The following is a 19,417-nucleotide window of genomic DNA, read 5'->3' as shown; positions in this document are numbered from 1 at the left end:
CGCTCTCACAAAAAAAAAAACACCCCACACACACACACACACACACACACACACACACACACACACACACACACACACACACACACTAGTTGGGCCAACCACCTTTCTTTTCAGGAATCTGAACAAGTAAAGGCAAGGAACAGACAATTTTTTTTTCTGTTAGTGAACCCAATTATAGTGCAAGTATTGAAGTGGAACTGATGGGAGTCACGGCCTAACATTTTCTGGGTACTTATGACATAACAGACAGTGGTCTAAGAATTTCACATATATTTATTCATTCAATTCTCATAACACTCTTAAGTATTGTAATTATCCCCATTTTACAAGAATGAAACTGAGGTACAGAAAGGTAAAATAACTTGTACAAGGTCACCTAGCCTCTAAGTGTTAGCGTCAGAAGTTAACCTACATGGCTGTCATGTATGGTGTGTGGATGGATCCCTGGGGACAGTCCTTGAGCCCCTTCCAAGAGTCCTGATGATAAAGACTTTTTTCATAACAACATTAAGACATCATTTGTCTCTTGCATGTTGTAGACATTTACACCAGAGGGTAAAACTGCTGCTGCCTTAGCATGAATCATGGCAGGAGTGCGAAATTACACTAGCAGTCCTAGTATTGCTCACAGCCACATGCTCACAGGAAAACAAACAAAAAGGTTTCACTCAAGAATGTCCTTGATCAGGGGCACCTGGGTGGCTCAGTTGGTTAAGCGTCTGATTTTGGCTTAGGTCATGATCTTGCAGTCTGTGGGTTCGAGCCCCGTGTCAGGCTGTGTGCTGACAGCTCAGAGCCTGGAGCCTGCTTTGGCTTCTGTGTCTCCCTCTCTCTCTGTCCCTCCCCGCTCACGCTGTCTCTCTCTCTCAAAAATAAATAAGCATTAAAAGAATGCCCTTGATCAAGGGGCGCCTGGGTGGCTCAGTTGTTTAAGCGTCGACTTCAGCTCAGGTCATGATCTCCTGGTTGTGTGCTGACAGCTCGGAGCCTGGAGCCTGCTTCAGATTCTGTGTCTCCCTCTCTCTGTCCCTCCCCTGCTCACGCTGTCTCTCAAAAATAACAAACATTAACAAAAAACATTTTTTTATATAATTAAAGAAATATCCTTGATCAAGGAGTAAAAATACGAAATCTTAATGAAATATAATCTTTTAATTTTTTTATTTTACTTTTAAAGTAGGTTCCACATCCAACGTGGAGCTCGAACTCAAGACCCAGAGATCCAAGAGTGGTATGCTCCAGCAATGGAGCCAGCCAGGTGCCCTGAAATACAATCTTTTAAAAATTCCGTGTGACTAAACAGAAGCATGCTTGCGGCACTTCTGCTGTATACTGAAGTACCAAGACAGCGGTCTCAAGGAGAAGCACTTGTGTGATCACACTGCAAGCTAAACTAGGTTTTCATGGCACATTTTTACTTGAAAGAACAACTGAATGACAAACTACTCAGACTTGGGGGTTTAGCAGACATTTTCTCAAAGATAAAGTATTCTTGTCACATCAAGGAAAACCGCTGACAATTTGTTGTCAATGATCAAATTCAAGATTTTAAGAGAAACCTGAAATTTTGAAAAACTTGGATCTACCACCATGAATTTGACAGTTTCAAAGTATTTAAAGATCTTCCTATGAGATCAATGGTGACATTAACAAATGTAACTTTTTGATACTGTATAATGAAATGTGTCAATACTAGGAATATTTGCATAACTCAGTGATTTAATATTTTCTAAATGACCAAAGAATGATGTTATCATATCATTCATGGGTAAAAGAAAAAAAAATCCGTCCAATTTTAACAGTAACAAATGTTCACTGATATGTTTAGATTCCATGTGTAACTAACCTGTAACAATTTAACACTCATCAAGTGTTGGTGTGGTAATATCAAAGAATATATACAGATATCTAAAAATGTTATTAAAATATTTCTGTTAGGGCGCCTGGGTGGTGGCTCAGCCAGTTAAGCGTCCGACATTAGCTCAGGTCAGGATCTCACGGTTGGTGAGCTTAAGCCCCATGTCGGGCTCTGTTGTCAGTGTAGACAGAGCCTACTCAGATCCTCTGGCCCCCTCTCTCCCCACACCCTGCCTCACTGCTCATGCTCTCTCTAAAATAAACTTTTTTTTCAAATTAAAAAAGTATTTCTCTGTTTCCTCTCATATCTGTGTGAGGCTGAATTTTCTTTGTATACGTCAACCAAAAGAACATATCACAACAGACTGAAAACAGAAACAGAGGAGAATTTACCCATCTTCAGGTTAAGCTAGACATTAAAGAGATCTGTAGAATATAAAACAATGCCCCTCTTTTCACCAAACTTTTTTGTTTGAAAATATATTGTTGTTTTTCATAAGAAGCAAGTTATTTATATAACCATGTAATGGGTTTAACTTGGTTACTTTAAAATAATATTCTTAAAACCGCAGTTTTAATTTCTAATATGGAAAATATAGCTATATATAACCCATGTATTTAAAAAAGCTTTTTAGAGTCCCCAATTTTTTAAGAATGTAAAAAGTTCCAGAAACCTAAAGGTTTGAGAACTGTTGCACTGTACTATGCTAGCAGAAGGATGAAAAGCAGCAGGAAGCCATAAGGTAGGGTGAGTCACATTAGTGTCAGGGCCTTAAGGTAAAATTTTACAGACTCCTTCACGGTGATCCCTTGTAAGCTGGGCTGGATCTGGGATCATCCCTAGCTTTAGTTACTGTGAGACCAGCCCTACCTTTGGCTCCTGTTCTTAGAAATTTAATGAAATCCTGTCTCTCTTACCTAACAGGATCCCTATAATAAAGTTGTGCTACCTTAAGTAGTTTCCTTACAACCAAATCCTGACCAAACCCATATATATGAGTCTTTAAGTATGAACCTCAAGACACAAGATTGGAATAGTTTTGCTTCTATATCAAAATAACTCTACCTCTTGATCTTTTGGTTTGACATAATTTGATGGAAAAATTCCAGTTCTATCTCCAATACTTCCTGTCCACCATTCTCCATCCTTCTGGGTCACCAGTATTTCTTCACCTTCAGTGAAAGTCAAATCTCCAGGTTCTACACTTGAATATGGATAAAGTGCAATATACTCTGTTGGAAACAAAGCAAAAGGAAAGTAATTTTGGTTGTAAGAGTATAGAAGGAAAAAAATTATGTTAAACTCCAAATCCTAAGTAAATTACTATAAAAGACCTCATAACTTATGGAAACCTAATGTAAAAAGATTTTAAAACAGAAAAAGGAAGGAAGCAATTATTTAAAAATTTCTTAGAAAAAGACTATTTAACATAAGGCTTTACCACAGAGTTTCTTCTTCTTCCAACTGTATCATCATTTTATCACAGAGAATAATCCATAAACACAAATAGATACAAGTGAAGATATGAAAAGCATTTTTCAATTTCCTTACACAAAATGTATTTTAAGATGCTATGTTCTTTCCTCTTTAATTCTTATATAAATACAGTTATGAAAATGCCCAGTATCCAGCTGGCACCGGTACCAGAGGCCAAGCTCCACAGTGACCCAGCTTCTAGCACAGTGCTTGGCAAATAGATGCTCAAAAAACATTGTTAACAAATGGCCTCAAGGAAAGATCTACATGTTAGTTGGCTTTGGTTTCTGTCCCTGTTATTACTACTACTTAGAACAAACAGTCGATGAACTGGTTTTTAGTCTTTCTTTTATCGTTATTTTTATTTGTCAACCTGGAATTTCATCCGTATAGCCTAGAGATGACCGGGAACATTATCTACAACCTGTTTCTTGTTCACATTCTCAGTGTTACTCAATTTATGACATTTAACAAAACCAAAAATGCATGCAACGTTTAGGTATGCTGTAATAAGCAAGGTCCTTCCCAAAATACTCGTCACGACCATCCCAGGCTCATCCCACAGCACTCACTCTACCGTGAACCTGTTAGTGCAGCCTTGCTGGGGACCTGAGTTCCCTGACCATTCCTAGCCATGCTCCGGCTCACGACTCTCCCTCTATCTACAAGAGCTGTCTCTTCCCTGGTCACTATGCAAAACCCTACTCCTTGCTTAAGATGATTCAATACTGCCATGTCCGTGGGTCCTTACATCTTATTTAAAACAAAGTTGTGTTCACTCACTACAGAATTTACTACAATGGTGTGCCTCTCCTCCCCAGTCTCCTGTGAGGACTTGGGGGACTGTGTTTTATTCAACCTGTATCTTTCAGGCTTTAGCATAAAACCTTTCACACAGTAGAACCTGAATAAGTGGTTTAATTTACCATTAAGCTGCTTTTTTTGAACAATAATATAAACATAAAATTATTTCACTGAAACTAATTTTACGACACTATTTATAAAGCTATGTAACTGTTAAATAAAAATGCCTGAAATGAGGGTAGACAATCTTTCATTTTCTAGTGCTTCGAAATAAAAAATAAGTTATTAGTCAAACAACCTAAAGAGCCCACAAAAAATTTTTTTGTAATAATTATGATAAAGTATAGCTTGATATCAAATCCTACTTAATGATATATAGATCCACTGTAATTAAAATGCAATTTGTAAACAACTAGATGTACTAAAATTGCCTTATATCCTAAATATCTATAACACAGATATAAGAAAATAAAAACCTTCATGCTATCTCATTGCAACATTTTATTTATGATCTTATTTACCGAGTTTATGTTGAATGTTTATATACTGATTTTCTAAAAATGCCCTATTTTTTTTCTATATTCTCAATATTCATGTGACATAAACAAAGGACAGGTTTTTCTAAACTTACTTTAACACTGAAGACACAGAAACAGTGAGCCTAACAACTGAAGGAAGTCAGATAATTAGTCAATAGCTAATCTAACTCTCATAGAATTTACAAATTGCCAAAAGCTCACCCTCTCCAACTGCGTAGGCTGCAGAGGTAGGTTTCTTGTTTATAGCTGCATACAAAGCTTCTGGTCTGCCAAATAAATACACAAACAGATAAGAAGAAACAACGAGGAAACAAAAAGCTATCAACAAGCAAAACCAAGTAAGGTGACACAGCAGGTGTTTGGAGTACATTCCTTTAGGACTTTCTAAGATGAATTTAAATACTGTCTCAGTAAAAAGGCTAGAAATATTCTCATACAAAAAATTGTAGGGGACTAAGAATGGCCTAGTTACAGACTTGATTATTTTTTTTTTTAGGTAAAAATGATTTAATTTAAAGAAATGAATTTTGAACATTGGAGTTTATTTTCATTTTTTCAAGTTCCAAAAAGGCTTTATTAAATACAGACGGGAGGGGTTCAGTCCTTCTTGGCTGCTGCTTTCCTCATGGCTGCCAGGACAGACTTCTAAATTTTTTTAATATATTAAAGTACTTTCAACATGGCTTATTGAGATATTTTGCCTTTCTAAAGGAATGTAAAAGTCACCAGTGTTTTGGTAAAGGGACAGCTATTTGGTAAAGCACAGAGGGAGCTTGGCTTCATACAGGGAGAAGAAGGACAGTATGTAAATCTTAGTATTTGTTTAGAGCACACTCTATTTGAATATCGAAAATCAACCGAACATTATCTTTTATATTTCAGAACAGGTAAAGCTTTAATTTCCAATTTAACCCAGGAAATGGAAAAAATCTGGAAGACTGTCATATTTAAGAACTAGACATCTATCTGTAGGATGCACCCAGGCTTCCCGAGAGCCTTGAGGAAATGACACAGTAAGTCAGTTCTCAGGATGGACCCTTACTATAACTCATACCCACAACTGAACACACCACCACCTTGTGTAGGGTATGATCTCTCCATTTCTGCAGGTTTTCAAATTACATGCCTTATGTGTTAGAAAAGATCAGTAATTAAACAAGTTGGGGGGAAGAACATTTAAACTTACTGCCTTTACGCTGTAAGTTTCCTTCTTTGTAAAATGTTATGGCACTTAAGATAATCCCTGTAAGGGCCCAGCACAGTGCCAACATACACCTATCAGCTCTGAACTATTATCACTTACATGCTTCTAAATCTAAAATTCTGTGTCATGCAGAAGAGTACATTTCTGCACTGGAACTAAAAATTCATACACAGAATCTCAGCACTGAAAATGTTTTTAAAGATTAATTTACTCTTTTTATCCCATCAATTGGGAAACTGAAGGAAAATAGGTTATTCCACATAGCCTGACAAAAATAACAGAATCAGAACTCAAGCCTCTTGATTTCCAAAGACCTGTCTCTTTTCATTCACTCAGATCACTTGTCTATTTGGGTCAATTTCAGTATAAAACACAGGGAGGTAGCTGCCCATCGTTACTTTTGTACTTACTTCTTAAACATCTTAAAGATGTCTGGAGATTGCACTCCTCTACAGACTGGGAAATAAAGGCCAAAGGCCTTATTTAGTTTTTACTTGTTATTCATTTGAAAATGGACTGCTCTGATTGTTCATTCACTGAATCCTCTCCTTATTCACTAAACTACTATGACTGAGAAGTTACTATGCATTAAGATTATACCAGGCAGGAAAAAAAACTGAAAAATAAAAAAAGGCATGGATCCTGCCCTCCTAGACCTTATGATCTAGGTAAGACAATAAAGAACTATAACCCAGTCTGTTATGTACAGGAAGACAGAGGTCTGATCTTCAAGCAATTCCTGAGGCCCAGAAACAATGCCCTACACTTTGGCAATGGGGGCGTCATCAGCAAAGATTTATTTTAATAGTGACAATGCACAGTAAACAACAAAGGAGAAGTGTTCCAAAGGCAATGAAAAGTAACTCTCTAGCTGACCTGATGACACAAAGAAACCAACAGATCTAAAATGTTAAGCACTTTGAAGACTTTAGGCATCTGAAATAACTAGAATAAAAGATATTCTAAAACCAGTACAAATATGTGAAGTACACTTTTTTTTTTTTTCCCCCACTCTGGGAATCCCCCTGCATAAATGTTTTACTTTATGGTACAGCCAGTTGTTCTTTGGCTGGTTCATTAGTGAAAACACCAACATCCACATCTTACATAAACACAAAATGCTTACTCTTCCCGCCTGACTTCACTCCCAGGGAGGATTTTGACGTAAGATTTTGGAAACCATCCTCTTCCTCCATGCACCTCCCCAAACCACCAATTTTCTTGCTGTTCCAAGACAGTAATAATATCATGTTTTGAAAAGTTCAAGTGGTTATCTTTCTTTGCAGTCCAAGAACAAAGGGCCTGCGCCTTTAGGTTTTCTACAACTTGCCCCTGTGAATACAAAACCACAAAATTAAAAAAAAAAAAAAAAAGGAAACCATGATTTTTGTTTCCTACTATATAACTTGCTTACTGTTCAGAGACCAGTTTGGTATGGTGGTGCCTTAAGATAACTTTTATCTACCGCATGATTTACAATTATATAGGACAGACAACCATTTGAGTAGCCTTCTGTTAAAAAACTTTTTCCCTATCACTGAACAGTGCTGACCTCATTAACACCTTTGCCCTTCCAGAAGCGCTCCTTAAATTATCTTATTTATGTCTATTTCTTTTCTAATCTACCTTAATTGTAACTTTATCTCCTGAGCTCCAGACCTGTAAGTCAGACTACTCATTGGGCCTTCGCACCCAGTTGTCTCTAAACCAGATACCTAAGTTGCACACGTGAGGCATCATTTTTAGAGCCCACAGAACCCATTCCTCTAGCAATGCTCACCCAAGACGCCATCATCATCCTTCTAGTTACTCAAGCTAAGGACCTTGAAGAGGCTTCTGTAACTCCAACTTCTTCCTTACTCTCGACATTTCAGTGGATTGCCAATTTTATGTCAATTCCTCACACTCTCTTAAATCCATCTCCTCTTCTATACGTTTTCTGCACTGTGGCACTGGTTTACCTCAGCATCTCTTGGAATTAGCTACCGTGGCATCCTTCCTTGCTTGGTCTCCTTCCTTTCCTTGCTTCCACCAATCGGCCCCTGTACTACTGCTGAGTTAAGTTGGTACAATATATACACCTCTTGGAAACCTTCAGGGGCTGCCCACTGCCAAACTGCTAGGCATGGTATTAAACACTTCACAAATGAACCTCAACCTCTAGCTTTACTTCTTGACCCTTTCTCCAAGAATTCTGTACTCTAGCCACACTATAAATAATTCTTGCCCTGGAAACTCTTTGTGTTACCATACTTCACTGACTTTCCCCAAATCATTTTTTTTCACAGGAATAACTTTCCTTCTCTGTTTGCTAAAATCCTGCCTATCTTCAAAGGTCCTGCTCAAATACCTGGCCTTTTGTGAACCCTGTTCCAATTCTCACAGAGTGAATGAGATCTCTCTCAGCTGTATACTCAAGATTTTGTGGAATATCTTTATTACCTTCACATACTTCAAAATTATTTATTTCTATGTCTGTCTCATTAGATTATGGCTTCTTAATGGCAGGGATTTTTTTTTCCATTAAATTTCTAGCACATAAAGAACCTATGGCCATGCAATAAACAGTTTTTTGAGTGAAGGTGAAATTTGTAGGACTCTGTTTTGACAAAGTCTGTGGTTTCCTTTCAGTAATATTAATGTAACAATGCCTGCAATGGTTATATGTAAAGCAGAGGCTAAACATATATAACACAGTTCCCACACAAATGACTTTCTTACGAATAAAAACCCCAAAACCACCAAGCCCAAATATCTTCTTACAGTAACTACAAATTAAGAATAACATAGCCAGATTTATAAAGATGACATCTTGAGCTTAGAAACCCTTGCTGTTAGCAAGTGGATGCTATGCAAATTAATTGTTGAGAAACTTCTAGGTAATAACAATAATTTCTTTATATCACATCACACGTGAACGACAAGAACAGAAATCAAATACTATAAACTCTGGTTAAATGAGTAAATGATGCCTCTGTACAAAAATTTTCTTTCTAATTTATATGAACAGGAACAGTCAAAGAATAAAGCAGAGAAAAATTAAAGATACACACCTGTCCATGAATTGGTGATATAGATCCAGGGGACACAGTACGAGTAAAAGCTGATTTTTTCTGCCATGATGTATTAACAGTTAGGTTTGTAAAAGATACATTTTGATAATCAGTCACTGACGCTGGTTGATTTGAAGAAAGTGATCTGTAAGTACAACACTTTGATGTAAATACATTTAATCATTTAAAATCTAATGAAGTATTAAAAATTTATCAACTTATACATAATTCACATTGTGTTTAAACACAATTTTGGAAAAAAGGATTCATGAACAAAGTACTGACTTACATTTTAATTTATTAAATTTCAGTATGAAATCTGGAACAAAAGGTACTCTTGGAGAGTCCAGCACAGATTATAATACGATTAAGTAGCAGGCTGACACAAATACATTGGCAGAACTAAATACACTGCACTATTAGCTAAAAACTTACTCAGAAGAAGTTGAGGTAGCAGATACTGATACTGTAGGGGGAAGTAAGGCCTTCTTAGGAGACACAGATTTTTCACCTGATGGCATTTTTTCTACATAGTTGCAAGGAAACCAGCCAAAATTTCCTTGAAAACTACCATAAAGCCAACCAGGTTCTCCTACCGTTTTTTCATCAACCTATGGAAACAAAAAGAAGGGTTAACAATGGTTAGAATGTCACACATTTGCAAAGGAAAGAGATGCAGACTATTGTACAATGGCCTCATTTTCAAAATTAAGCCCATATAACTAAAGAGTTGAGGCATTTTCTTTTCTTTTTTGGAGAGAGGGCGCAAGTGAGGATGGGGCAAAGAGGAAGAGAATTCCACAAAGGGCAGAGAGAGAGAGAGAGAGAGAGAGAGTGGGGTTCACCCAGGGCTTATGTTTTTACCCAAAGCAAGGCTTGTGTTCACCCAAAGCGGGGCTCAAGCTCAATCGATGTGGGACTTGAACTCACAAACTGTGAGATTACCTGAGCTGAAGTCAGATGCTTAACAACTAAGCTATCCAGGTGCCCTAAGCTGAGGCATTTTCTACAAATTAACAGTCACTATCACTAATGAAAGACAAAGGCACCTTTTAGAAAAAATGTTCATTTATTTATTTTGAGAGAAAGAAAGTTCATGAGCAGGGGAGCAGCAAAGAGAGCGTGAGAGAGAATCCCAAGCAGGCGAGCTGTCAGTGCAGAGCCCAACATGGGGTTCAATCTCCTGAACTGTGAGATCATGACCTGAGCTGAAATCAAGAGTCAGATAGATGCTCAATCAACTGAGCCACCCAGGCACCTGTAAAAATGATATTTTAAAAAGGCACCTTGACTCTTGATTTTGGCTCAGATCATGATCTCACAGTTAGTGAGATGGAGCCCTGCATCTGGCTCTTTGCTGGGGAGGGAGTCTGCTTGGGATTCACTCTCTCCCTCTCCCTCTGTCCTCCCCAACCTGTGCCTGTTGTGTGCTCTCTTTCTCTCTCTCTCTCAAAAAAAAAAAAAAAAAAAAATTGATTTCATCCAAGTTAAATACACAAAAACAGATTACAAAAACAAACAGCATTCTATATGGCTTATGATGGACAATTCCATCACTCATTATGCCCTGATTTCCTCTCCTGATAGTAACTTGCCATTCTTAGTTGTTTCTTCTATGTTCCCTTTCTTTTTTTTTTTAAGTAGGCTTCACACCCAGCATGGAGCCCAATGCAGGGGCTTGAACTCGTAACCCTGAGATCAAGTCAGATGCTTAACACCCAGACACCCCCATCTTCTATATTTCTAAATCATGTATTTATACTATTATTTCTTGAATGTTTCAATTTTAGACGTGATCTATTGGCTTTCTGTTATAGAAAAATCAACATTTAACTCTATTTTACTGCATCTTCTTATTCTATCAGCACTGCTATTTCAAATTTTTTGGTTTAATTATATTTAATGTTTATATTATGGCTATGTAAATAAATACTTCACATCTAAATCATATACTGTTCTGATAATTACATTTCCTTTCTTGCAAACCTGTTATTTTCCTATAGTTAATCATTAATTTTTGTTTTGATTAGTTTTTTCTGTTCTTATCAGAGTCTTCTTAAGCTCTCTAAGAGAAATAGAAAACTTTCTCTAAATACTGTTTTTCAACTGGTAACACATATAGGTGATTTGTAGTTTCATCTCTTCTCTCTTTTACTGCTGAGTAATATTACATTGTATAGATGTAACACAATTTGTTTATATGTTTACCTGCTGATGGACATTTGAGTTGTTTCCTGTTTTTGGCTATGATAAAACTGTGAACATTTGTCTTTGTATATTGATCTTATATCCTGCAACCTTGCTAAACTCACTCATTAGTTCTATCACAGCTATGTAATAACTATATAATGGTGTTCTAAAACATAACAAAAGGAACCACTGATAAAATATCTTGTAAATCTAGTTTAAGGCTAAGTTTAAAATAGCTAAGCCACAGCACTAAAAATGAAGAAAACAATAGACCTCAAGGAATTATTCAACATAAAGCAGAATGCTCAACAATATACCTAATTTAAATGCTGGTCTCAAGGCAAGGATCACTGACAGGTATGAATATTGGCATTCAAACACTAGCTTCCTTCTTTCCCTACAAACTTTTTCTTTAAACTTTCTACCTTTTCAAGAAAAGGTCCATTCATTTAATCTTTAAAATCAAACCAAGTGTGCTTTTGTAACGGGTTAATTTTAATAAATTTCTTATCTATAATTTATGGCCCTAATTTTTAGCTGTCAATTTATACATAAAGTTAAACTAAAAAATTTTACGTAAGTTCTCACAGGTTTATGGACACTATTGTCTCAAAAACAGCATTAACATATAAGAATGCTAGTAAAACAGGCTGTCATGGAAAATGCTGTCAGGACTCAGTGGAATTTCTAATCTTTTTCACTTTCAATCAAATCTCTTCTGCCACCCTCATCCATTAAGTTGATTAGATCTTGCCTCCTATCTTACCAAGAATAGGGAAGCCATCAGAGCTGAGCTCACTTTCGAATTCAGCAAAATGTATTTATGGTTCCATCTATCCTTTCCTTCAACCCTCTAATCAAAAAGGAAGGGTAATCTAGTTCTCCCACTACTCTCTCCTCCTATGCTCTAGATCCCAAGCCCTCCAGCCTTACTGAGAATAATCTTCATCTGTATTCACTGGTCAGAACAGAGAGGCCTGCCAGGGAGCTGTGAAGTGCCCTCTCGAGTGTTCTGTATGTTGATCTGAGTGGTAGTTTCACAGATATATACGTGTGTACAAGTTATCTGAGCTGCATACCAATAGTTGTGCACTTTACTAAATCCAGTATCATTAACCTGTTCCCTCTCTGCAGATCCTACCATTATTTAAACTTGTAACTAAACAAACTTGCTCAAGCCAAGTTAAAAAAAACAAAACAAAAAATGAAACATGGGACAACTTCCTTCAACTCACACTCATTACTTATCATTTTCTCTGCCTTCCCACTTTCAAAAGCTAAGCTCCTTCAAAGAATTTTATGTATTCACTGTCTTCTCTTCCTCCCTTCCAATGTGTTCAGGTCACTGAAATCTGGCTTCTTCCTTCCCCCACCACTCTAATCAACTGTTTTCCTCAAGGTTAACAATAGCTGTGACACTGCTAATCTCGTGGTTGTTTTTTTAGTCCTCCCTTATTTCACATGCAGACCACTCTTCTCAAAGTTCCCTGACACTAAACTCTCCTGGCTTTTTCCTAACCCTGGTCGTTTCTTTTTAAGGCTCCTCTTCCTCTAATAATCCATTTTGTGTTCATCTCTCTCAGAGATCACTTTGTCACTCATCCACTACACTCAAGGCAATTACCATCACAACACAATGATGACAAATGTCAGATGGCCTCCTCTGATCTCTGCCTGAGATCTCTCTAAACATCTCTGGGTACTCAACTGCTGTCTAGAAATCTGAAACTCATCCAAAATTAAACTCATTGTAATTCTGACTTACATTCCCTTCTTTTGATCTTCCTCTCTCAGTGAATAACACAGTCATCAACCAAGCTGTCCAAATCAGGTATCTGGTGGTAACTCATGAGTCATTATTTATATCAGTGATTTGGCAGAGAACACAAACACTCAAGAAACTCCAGCTAACTCAATGTTCCTGATGTCACTGCCATCAGACTGGCTTGATAACCACAGGGGAGGTCTGCTCTAAAGCTAGTATCTTTCTACTACCTTTCTTCCTCTACTGCTTTAGAATGTTCTTCTCATCAGAATACCAGCTCATGAAGTGCAGAGACTGTGTCTTGTTTACAATATCCCTAGCACAGTCCTCAACAAACATTTGTTAATGGAATAAATAAAAGATATAGCCAAAAGTATAAGTAGGTTCTCGACCAAACATGTCCAGAGACAGGCTGCTTCTCTTCATTCTTAGACACAACTCCATCATCACCCACAGGTGGAGGAGGAACAGGAGGGCCAGCAGGCTGTGGCGTTGTCAGAGGTGGCGGTGGTAACAGAAGGAATGTGTAGCTGGGGAATAGCCTGAGTGTCTGAACAGAGGTTTCCGGTAAAACCTATGCCAAGTACCATCCAATATTTGCTATATAACTGATAAAATACACCAAACTGGTGACCATGCAGGCTAAAAAGAAAATAGACACTGGCTAGGTATTCAAGGTAATATGACTTTAATTTACTAAAAAGAAAACTGAAGGAGAGATGAAAATCCAGGTTAGTATGCTTCAAAGCCTGTATTCTTTCCATTATATCACAATAGCTGTATCAAATGTTATTCCCTGCATCTTCTCTTACCCATCCATTTTACATGGTTTGTGACTATATGATAAAGGCCTTTAGTTTCAAGGAACAAGGGATTGCATCTAGTTAGGGCAATAGAGTCTACCTCCTTCAATTCTTTTAATGGTTGCCAGAAAATAACCAGTGCCCCCAAATTTCATTGGTAATTTATTAAAATAACACAATCAGCATCACTTTTTAAAAATGTTTATTTATTTTTGAGACAGAGAGAGAGAGAGAGTCAGACAGAGACAGCAAAAGTGGGGGATGGGCAGAGAGAGGGAGACACAGAATCTGAAGCAGGTTCCAGGCTCTGAGCTGTCAGCACAGAGGCTGATGCAGGGCTTGAATTCAAGAGCTGTGAGATCATAACCTGAGCTGAAGTCAGACGCCTAACCGACTGATCCACCCAGGCCCATCAGCATCACCTTTTATGCTGTGAAGCAGTATAGGGCAGTGTAAAGAACACTGGATATAGAAATGAAAGACATGTACTTGAGACCTATCCTGGCACTGTCCTGCTGTTACATTTTGTGTAAGTATAAGCTTCCTTACCTAAAATTCAGCAGTAATAATATGCAAATCTGCAGTATGTTGTTGGGACAAATCAGGTAAAGCTTAAGATATACTTTTTAAATGGTAAATCACTACACAAAATTATAGTCATTATTATTAGAGAGAGTAATACATTACATTGTATTAAGCTTCTTCATTAGCAAAAAAGACTGTTTCCTACCTGTATTATATCCCCGGAATTAAAACTCATCTCATCATGGCTTCTGGCTTCAAAGCGATACAATGCTCTATAATTCACCAAAGCAGTAGCTGGCTCACCTAAAGAGAAGATAACTGTCATTATTTGCTACTTTCACATACACACATCTTTGTGATGACTCAATATAAAGAGCTCATAAAATGAAAAAGAAAAAAAATGAACATCAAACAATAAAATGAAAATCCATTTGACACAGGCTTGTTACTATTTAAATATGTTGAATGGCCACAGAATCAATATAAAAGCAAACAAGGACGTTCATCTTTAGGAGTACTAGTAGGAAGCAATGATACAAAGACAGGCCTTGTGGGGGGGCATGAACAAGGATGTAATGGAAGGCAGGCTAGGTACTGCAAAGTGCAGGGCGCTAAGCAGCGAAGTTTGATCTGTGGCAGCCAGGATACCACAGGGAAGAGACAAAAAGAGAGGTCACAAATGAGGGGACTGGCATCAAACAGGGTTCAGTGAAGAAAGAGCTCTAGATGCACTAGTATGGTTCTAAAAGAAAAACAGAAGAGCTCACAAATACACTAGTCTTGATAAGAATAAAACTATTTTACTTTGTTCATTTGCAGAATAAATGCTTTAGCTTGTAGAAATTTCAACACATGTGCCAATAATAAGGATTCAAATATTTGTCCAAAAGAGATACAATAATATTTAAAGTATTTTAGGAATGGACTCTGAGGTGTGCATCAAAAACAAATTTGAGAAAATTTCAGTGTGCAAAGATTTAAAATTTTATTGTTGTTTCATTAAAATCAAGTTTATAGTTAACACCAGTTGACTAAACTATTTACAACTGTTCACTTCAATTATGAAAATGTCAGAGTATGTTAATAGCCAGTGATGACTATCTTTCCTACATGTTGCTTTAAGACTTCTACCCTCAGTTTGTTTTAATAAGTCTACACACTCCTCCAAGTTTAATTGAGAAAAAGGTTTTTTCAGACTCAAAGGTTACATCTGCTTATATATATTTTTTCCTCTCATTAGAATCTTTTTTTCTTGTTGCTTTTGTTGCTCTGTCTCTGAAAAACCGAATCTATCATTTTTATCCTTACCCTTACATTGTTTCTCCTCAGCTTTCCGCTCCTCTTCTTGAACTTTTTCTTGGGCTTTCTCTTCCTGGAGTCGCTTTTGCTTTTCTTCTTCCTCTTTTCTAAGATTTTCTCTCCATAAGTTTTCTTTTCCTTGCTTTGCTTTCCTTTACATAAAAGAAAGAGAATTTGGGGCATCTGGGTGGCTCAGTCGGTTAAGGGTCCAACTTTGGCTCAGGTTATGATCTCGCGGTTTGTGAATTCGAGCCCCACATCGGGCTCTGTGCTGACAGCTCAGAGCCTAAAGCCTGCTTCGGATTATGTGTCTTGCTCTCTCTCCCCCACCCCTGCTCGTGCTCCCTTGTGCCTCTCTCTCTCCAGAAAAAAAAAAATCATTAAAAAAATAATAAAAAAAGAAAGAATTTGTATGTCTTAAAATTTTTGTTATGCAAAAATATTAGATCTTGTTCCTGACAAACCGTAGAAATAATACATATTTCTTATGCATTTATATGTAATCTTATGAAATTATATATTTATCACATAGTAAAGAGATATTCGTAGGTGGTGTGGAGAAAAAGTGAGGATCATGGATAAAGGGGAGAATTAATTAATTGATGAATCAAGAGAGGATCCTTGGACAAACAGATGAACTGAGGAGTAGGACTGATCATTCCTTCCGGTCAGCCAAGCTCCCAATCCCAAGAAGTGGAACTATTCAGAAAACAAATCGAGAAAGTATATCTAAATGACCTTCCTTTCTCTCCAGATTTTTCACAAGGAATGCATTTCAGCTCTTATTCCCACTATTCCAGCTAATCCCTGTTTTCAGGAGTCAGTTATTGCTGTGGAAACTGGAAATGCTTCTTGGCAGATGACCACATTCTATATTATCACTTTAAAGTCTTTTTCATTATTAGGCAATAGGGCATGTTTCCTCTATAGGTCCATGCTTCCCATGTTTCTATAACATCTGATATGGCTGCAGCTTGTTTCCTAGCTGGGCATGGTGATCTGTTATCAGACATAGCTATTATAGTATTAAAACTTTACCACAGTTCTTCCTTGCACATATTTTTTATGGTCTTACTTAGAGGCAGAACTATCACCACTAAACTCAGCACCTGCTCCAAGCCTCTGCTCACACTATCTGGGGGATGGAGCTTCTGGCTGGGTACATCCTGAGAGTTGGGAGTATTTATGCCCCAAGGTACACATCTTGGCTTAATTCCATGTCTCTTTTGCTATAATTCCTGGAAGATTTGGAAATTCTATATAATTCCCCAAACTGGAGATCCACTTGGTCAGCAACCCTTCTTCCTCATTCCTGACTGTCTTCTACTTCATACTCCTGGTTCATTATCCCATGACTAGCTTCCTCTTGACTCTTTGCAAATCCTACACCCTCTCTCACTCCAAAGAGTGCTTCCTCCAGCACTTTCTATAACTTACATCCAGCTCTCCTTTGAGGGTCATGCTTCTCTGGGGTCCCTTCTTAATTTCAACTACCACTCCTTTTCACAGTTAGTTCCTCTGCAATCTTCTTTGACACTTTTCCACACCTAAGATGACCCAATCTAGCCCTTATTTGAATTCCCAGAGCATTATAAACACCACTATCAGAGTATTTACCACATGTTTCCTGGGATAAAGCAAAGACTAGAGTTAAGAGAATATAAAATTAAATTCTGGAAAACTTTCTTATATATGTGTTAGTGGATGAGAAACTGGTCCAGAGCCAAAAGATAGCACAGAAGCTGTACAAAGGGCAGAGACCATATCTACAATGTCAAAACCTGACTATAACCAACAGCATGGGACAAAGGAGGGAACCTTCTTGGGCAAATGGCCAAGAGGTCAAGTTGTAGTTGTTAAGACCCAGCTCTGGACTGATCCTACATGTGTTTCTGCTGATTTCTTCTCTCTTCCACTGCAGAAGGTGTGAGGAGGATGAGTGACATGAAAATGTGTATTACTAATATGGCTTGTTGACCTGAAAACAATTGTGAGTGGTGATGAAGAGATATTAAGATACTGGCAACGTGTCAGTAGAAAATTCTGACACTATGACTAGCTGTGTAGTTACTGCATAAGGGTCAGTGGCACAGTTAAGTGGCAAATAAAAGCCTTCTTAATTTGAACTTCACGGTCTCTGCTTCTATATTATTCTAGTGTCTTTTGTTAGGGGTCAAAAAAGAAGGAGTCTTGGAGTTACGAGTATCATAATGATCTGTTCAGCTGTCTCCTACTGTCTCCTACTAGAATTATGAGGAATCGAGGAGCCAGAGGTAAAACCAGACTCTCCTTCATCATAGCCAACAGCAGGCAGTCATTAAAAATGTGCTGGGAGAAGCTATTCTGAAGCCATTAAAAAGAGAGACCTGCCATATGGTAATGTGTCTTTCTTGTCTCCCTAGTAATATTAGCTCTTTCATAGGCATTACTCGTATACTTCTCTCTGGGGCAAAGGAATGTTGGTTCATCAATATTTGTTAATTATATTGATTTCTGACACTAGAGAACTTGGGGGAGTAAATGAGAAACAAATTAGAAACAGGATCTTACCAAAATCATGCCAAGTCTCTAAATAAATGGTTCTATCAGATTCCACAACTGTCTTACTTCTCCTTGCTAGAAATGGAGGCAACTGACAGATCTCAGTAGTACAAAGAGAAATATGTCAACATAGCATTATACACTCCATCTTATCACTTTGTAAAATTAAGTATTTGTGGTTTTTGTGATCTTTCAGGAAACAGTAATAGATTTACAATGGAGAGATAAAAATGATGAGCGCAAGACATTTATGCTTGGCTCCTCAGCTACATTATCTTTATTTAATTCTCAGTTACCTATGAAGTATACATCAATACTTCTGAGATGGAGAAATTGGGGTTCGAGAGGTAAAGTGACTCCACCAAAGTCATCCAAGTCATTAAACAGCAGATCAAGAAGTCTAATCCAAGTCTGTCTCCAAAGCCCTTATTTTTCACTAATGGAACATAAAACTGATTACTATAAACTCAGTCCCTAAAAGAAGACTGAATTTCTAAAACTGACAATCTAATTAGCATCCTAGAATAATCCTTTTATTTCCCTTAAATTTCCATAGTCAAACTAAAGATAAGGGTAACAAAGCTAGAAATCTAATAGCAATACAGTATAATAAATTTATCAGTTATATTACCTTACAGCCTCATCTTCTAGTTTCTTTTTCTGTATTAGCTCTGCCTTTTTTCTTTCAATTTCCTTCAACTTGTCACGTTTGATCTTATAAAGTTGTTCAAGGGCTAACTGCTGTGTATTGTAGCTTTCTCTCAGTTCCTAAGGAGAAAATGAAAACAAGTCAATATGTCATTGATTTAAATATTTGTCTTATGTGATAATGCGGCACTTTCATTAAGAGACAAAAATCCTAAAGCAAGTTAAACTAAATTAAAAACAGTAAAAGTTTTAAAAATCTCTGGATGATTAAAAAAACACAAATGCAAGTATTTAAGCCTTGTAACTAATATATGTTAAAATCACCTACTTTTGTATTAATTCATTTCTAAGGGATACAGATAAGCCAATTTCATTAAGCCAATTCTTTGACTTGGTACTTTATTTTCAATAAATAGCCAATCCATTAAAAATATGGGGAAGCAATATGCTTACTATTTGAAGAGGAATTCTGTTCAATCATATTTTTTACATATGTAGTTTAACCAAGTTACCCATAACTTATCCAGTAAGTATCTTGAACTAAACACAGAAGCAATTATTGAGTAATTCAGTTAAAACTAAAAATGGGAAGGATAATGTCTACCTAAAACCACTACCAGAGAGAGCCAAAACAGTGAAAAGTATTCAAAACAGAAATTGATAGAAACACTTGTTTATTGAGCATCTAGTTCTACACAGTGCCGCAGAGATA

The 19,417-nt window shown here is 37.1% G+C and overlaps 1 protein-coding gene across 6 annotated transcripts in view; it reads right to left on the bottom strand.

Moving 5' to 3' along the window:
• ITSN2 (intersectin 2) overlaps window positions 1–19,417 on the bottom strand; it is a 142,493-nt gene that overhangs the window by 47,589 nt on the left and 75,487 nt on the right. For 5 of the 6 annotated variants that reach the window (XM_077774070.1, XM_077774072.1, XM_077774071.1 and 2 more), the window contains 8 exons: window positions 18,689–18,825; window positions 15,526–15,668; window positions 14,423–14,520; window positions 9,370–9,545; window positions 8,935–9,079; window positions 7,008–7,213; window positions 4,879–4,943; window positions 2,924–3,090 (listed from right to left, as the gene is read on the bottom strand). In XM_077774070.1, coding sequence (XP_077630196.1) covers window positions 2,924–3,090; window positions 4,879–4,943; window positions 7,008–7,213; window positions 8,935–9,079; window positions 9,370–9,545; window positions 14,423–14,520; window positions 15,526–15,668; window positions 18,689–18,825 — 1,137 coding nt within the window. The remainder of the gene's footprint in view (window positions 1–2,923; window positions 3,091–4,878; window positions 4,944–7,007; window positions 7,214–8,934; window positions 9,080–9,369; window positions 9,546–14,422; window positions 14,521–15,525; window positions 15,669–18,688; window positions 18,826–19,417) is intronic. The other variant, XM_077774069.1, reaches the window with a different exon arrangement.

The sequence above is a fragment of the Crocuta crocuta genome, unplaced genomic scaffold (genome assembly GCF_008692635.1).
Source record: "Crocuta crocuta isolate KB4526 unplaced genomic scaffold, BGI_CrCroc_1.0 scaffold246, whole genome shotgun sequence".
Taxonomy (NCBI): domain Eukaryota; kingdom Metazoa; phylum Chordata; class Mammalia; order Carnivora; family Hyaenidae; genus Crocuta; species Crocuta crocuta.
This window is presented reverse-complemented; position numbering and strand designations above follow the sequence as displayed.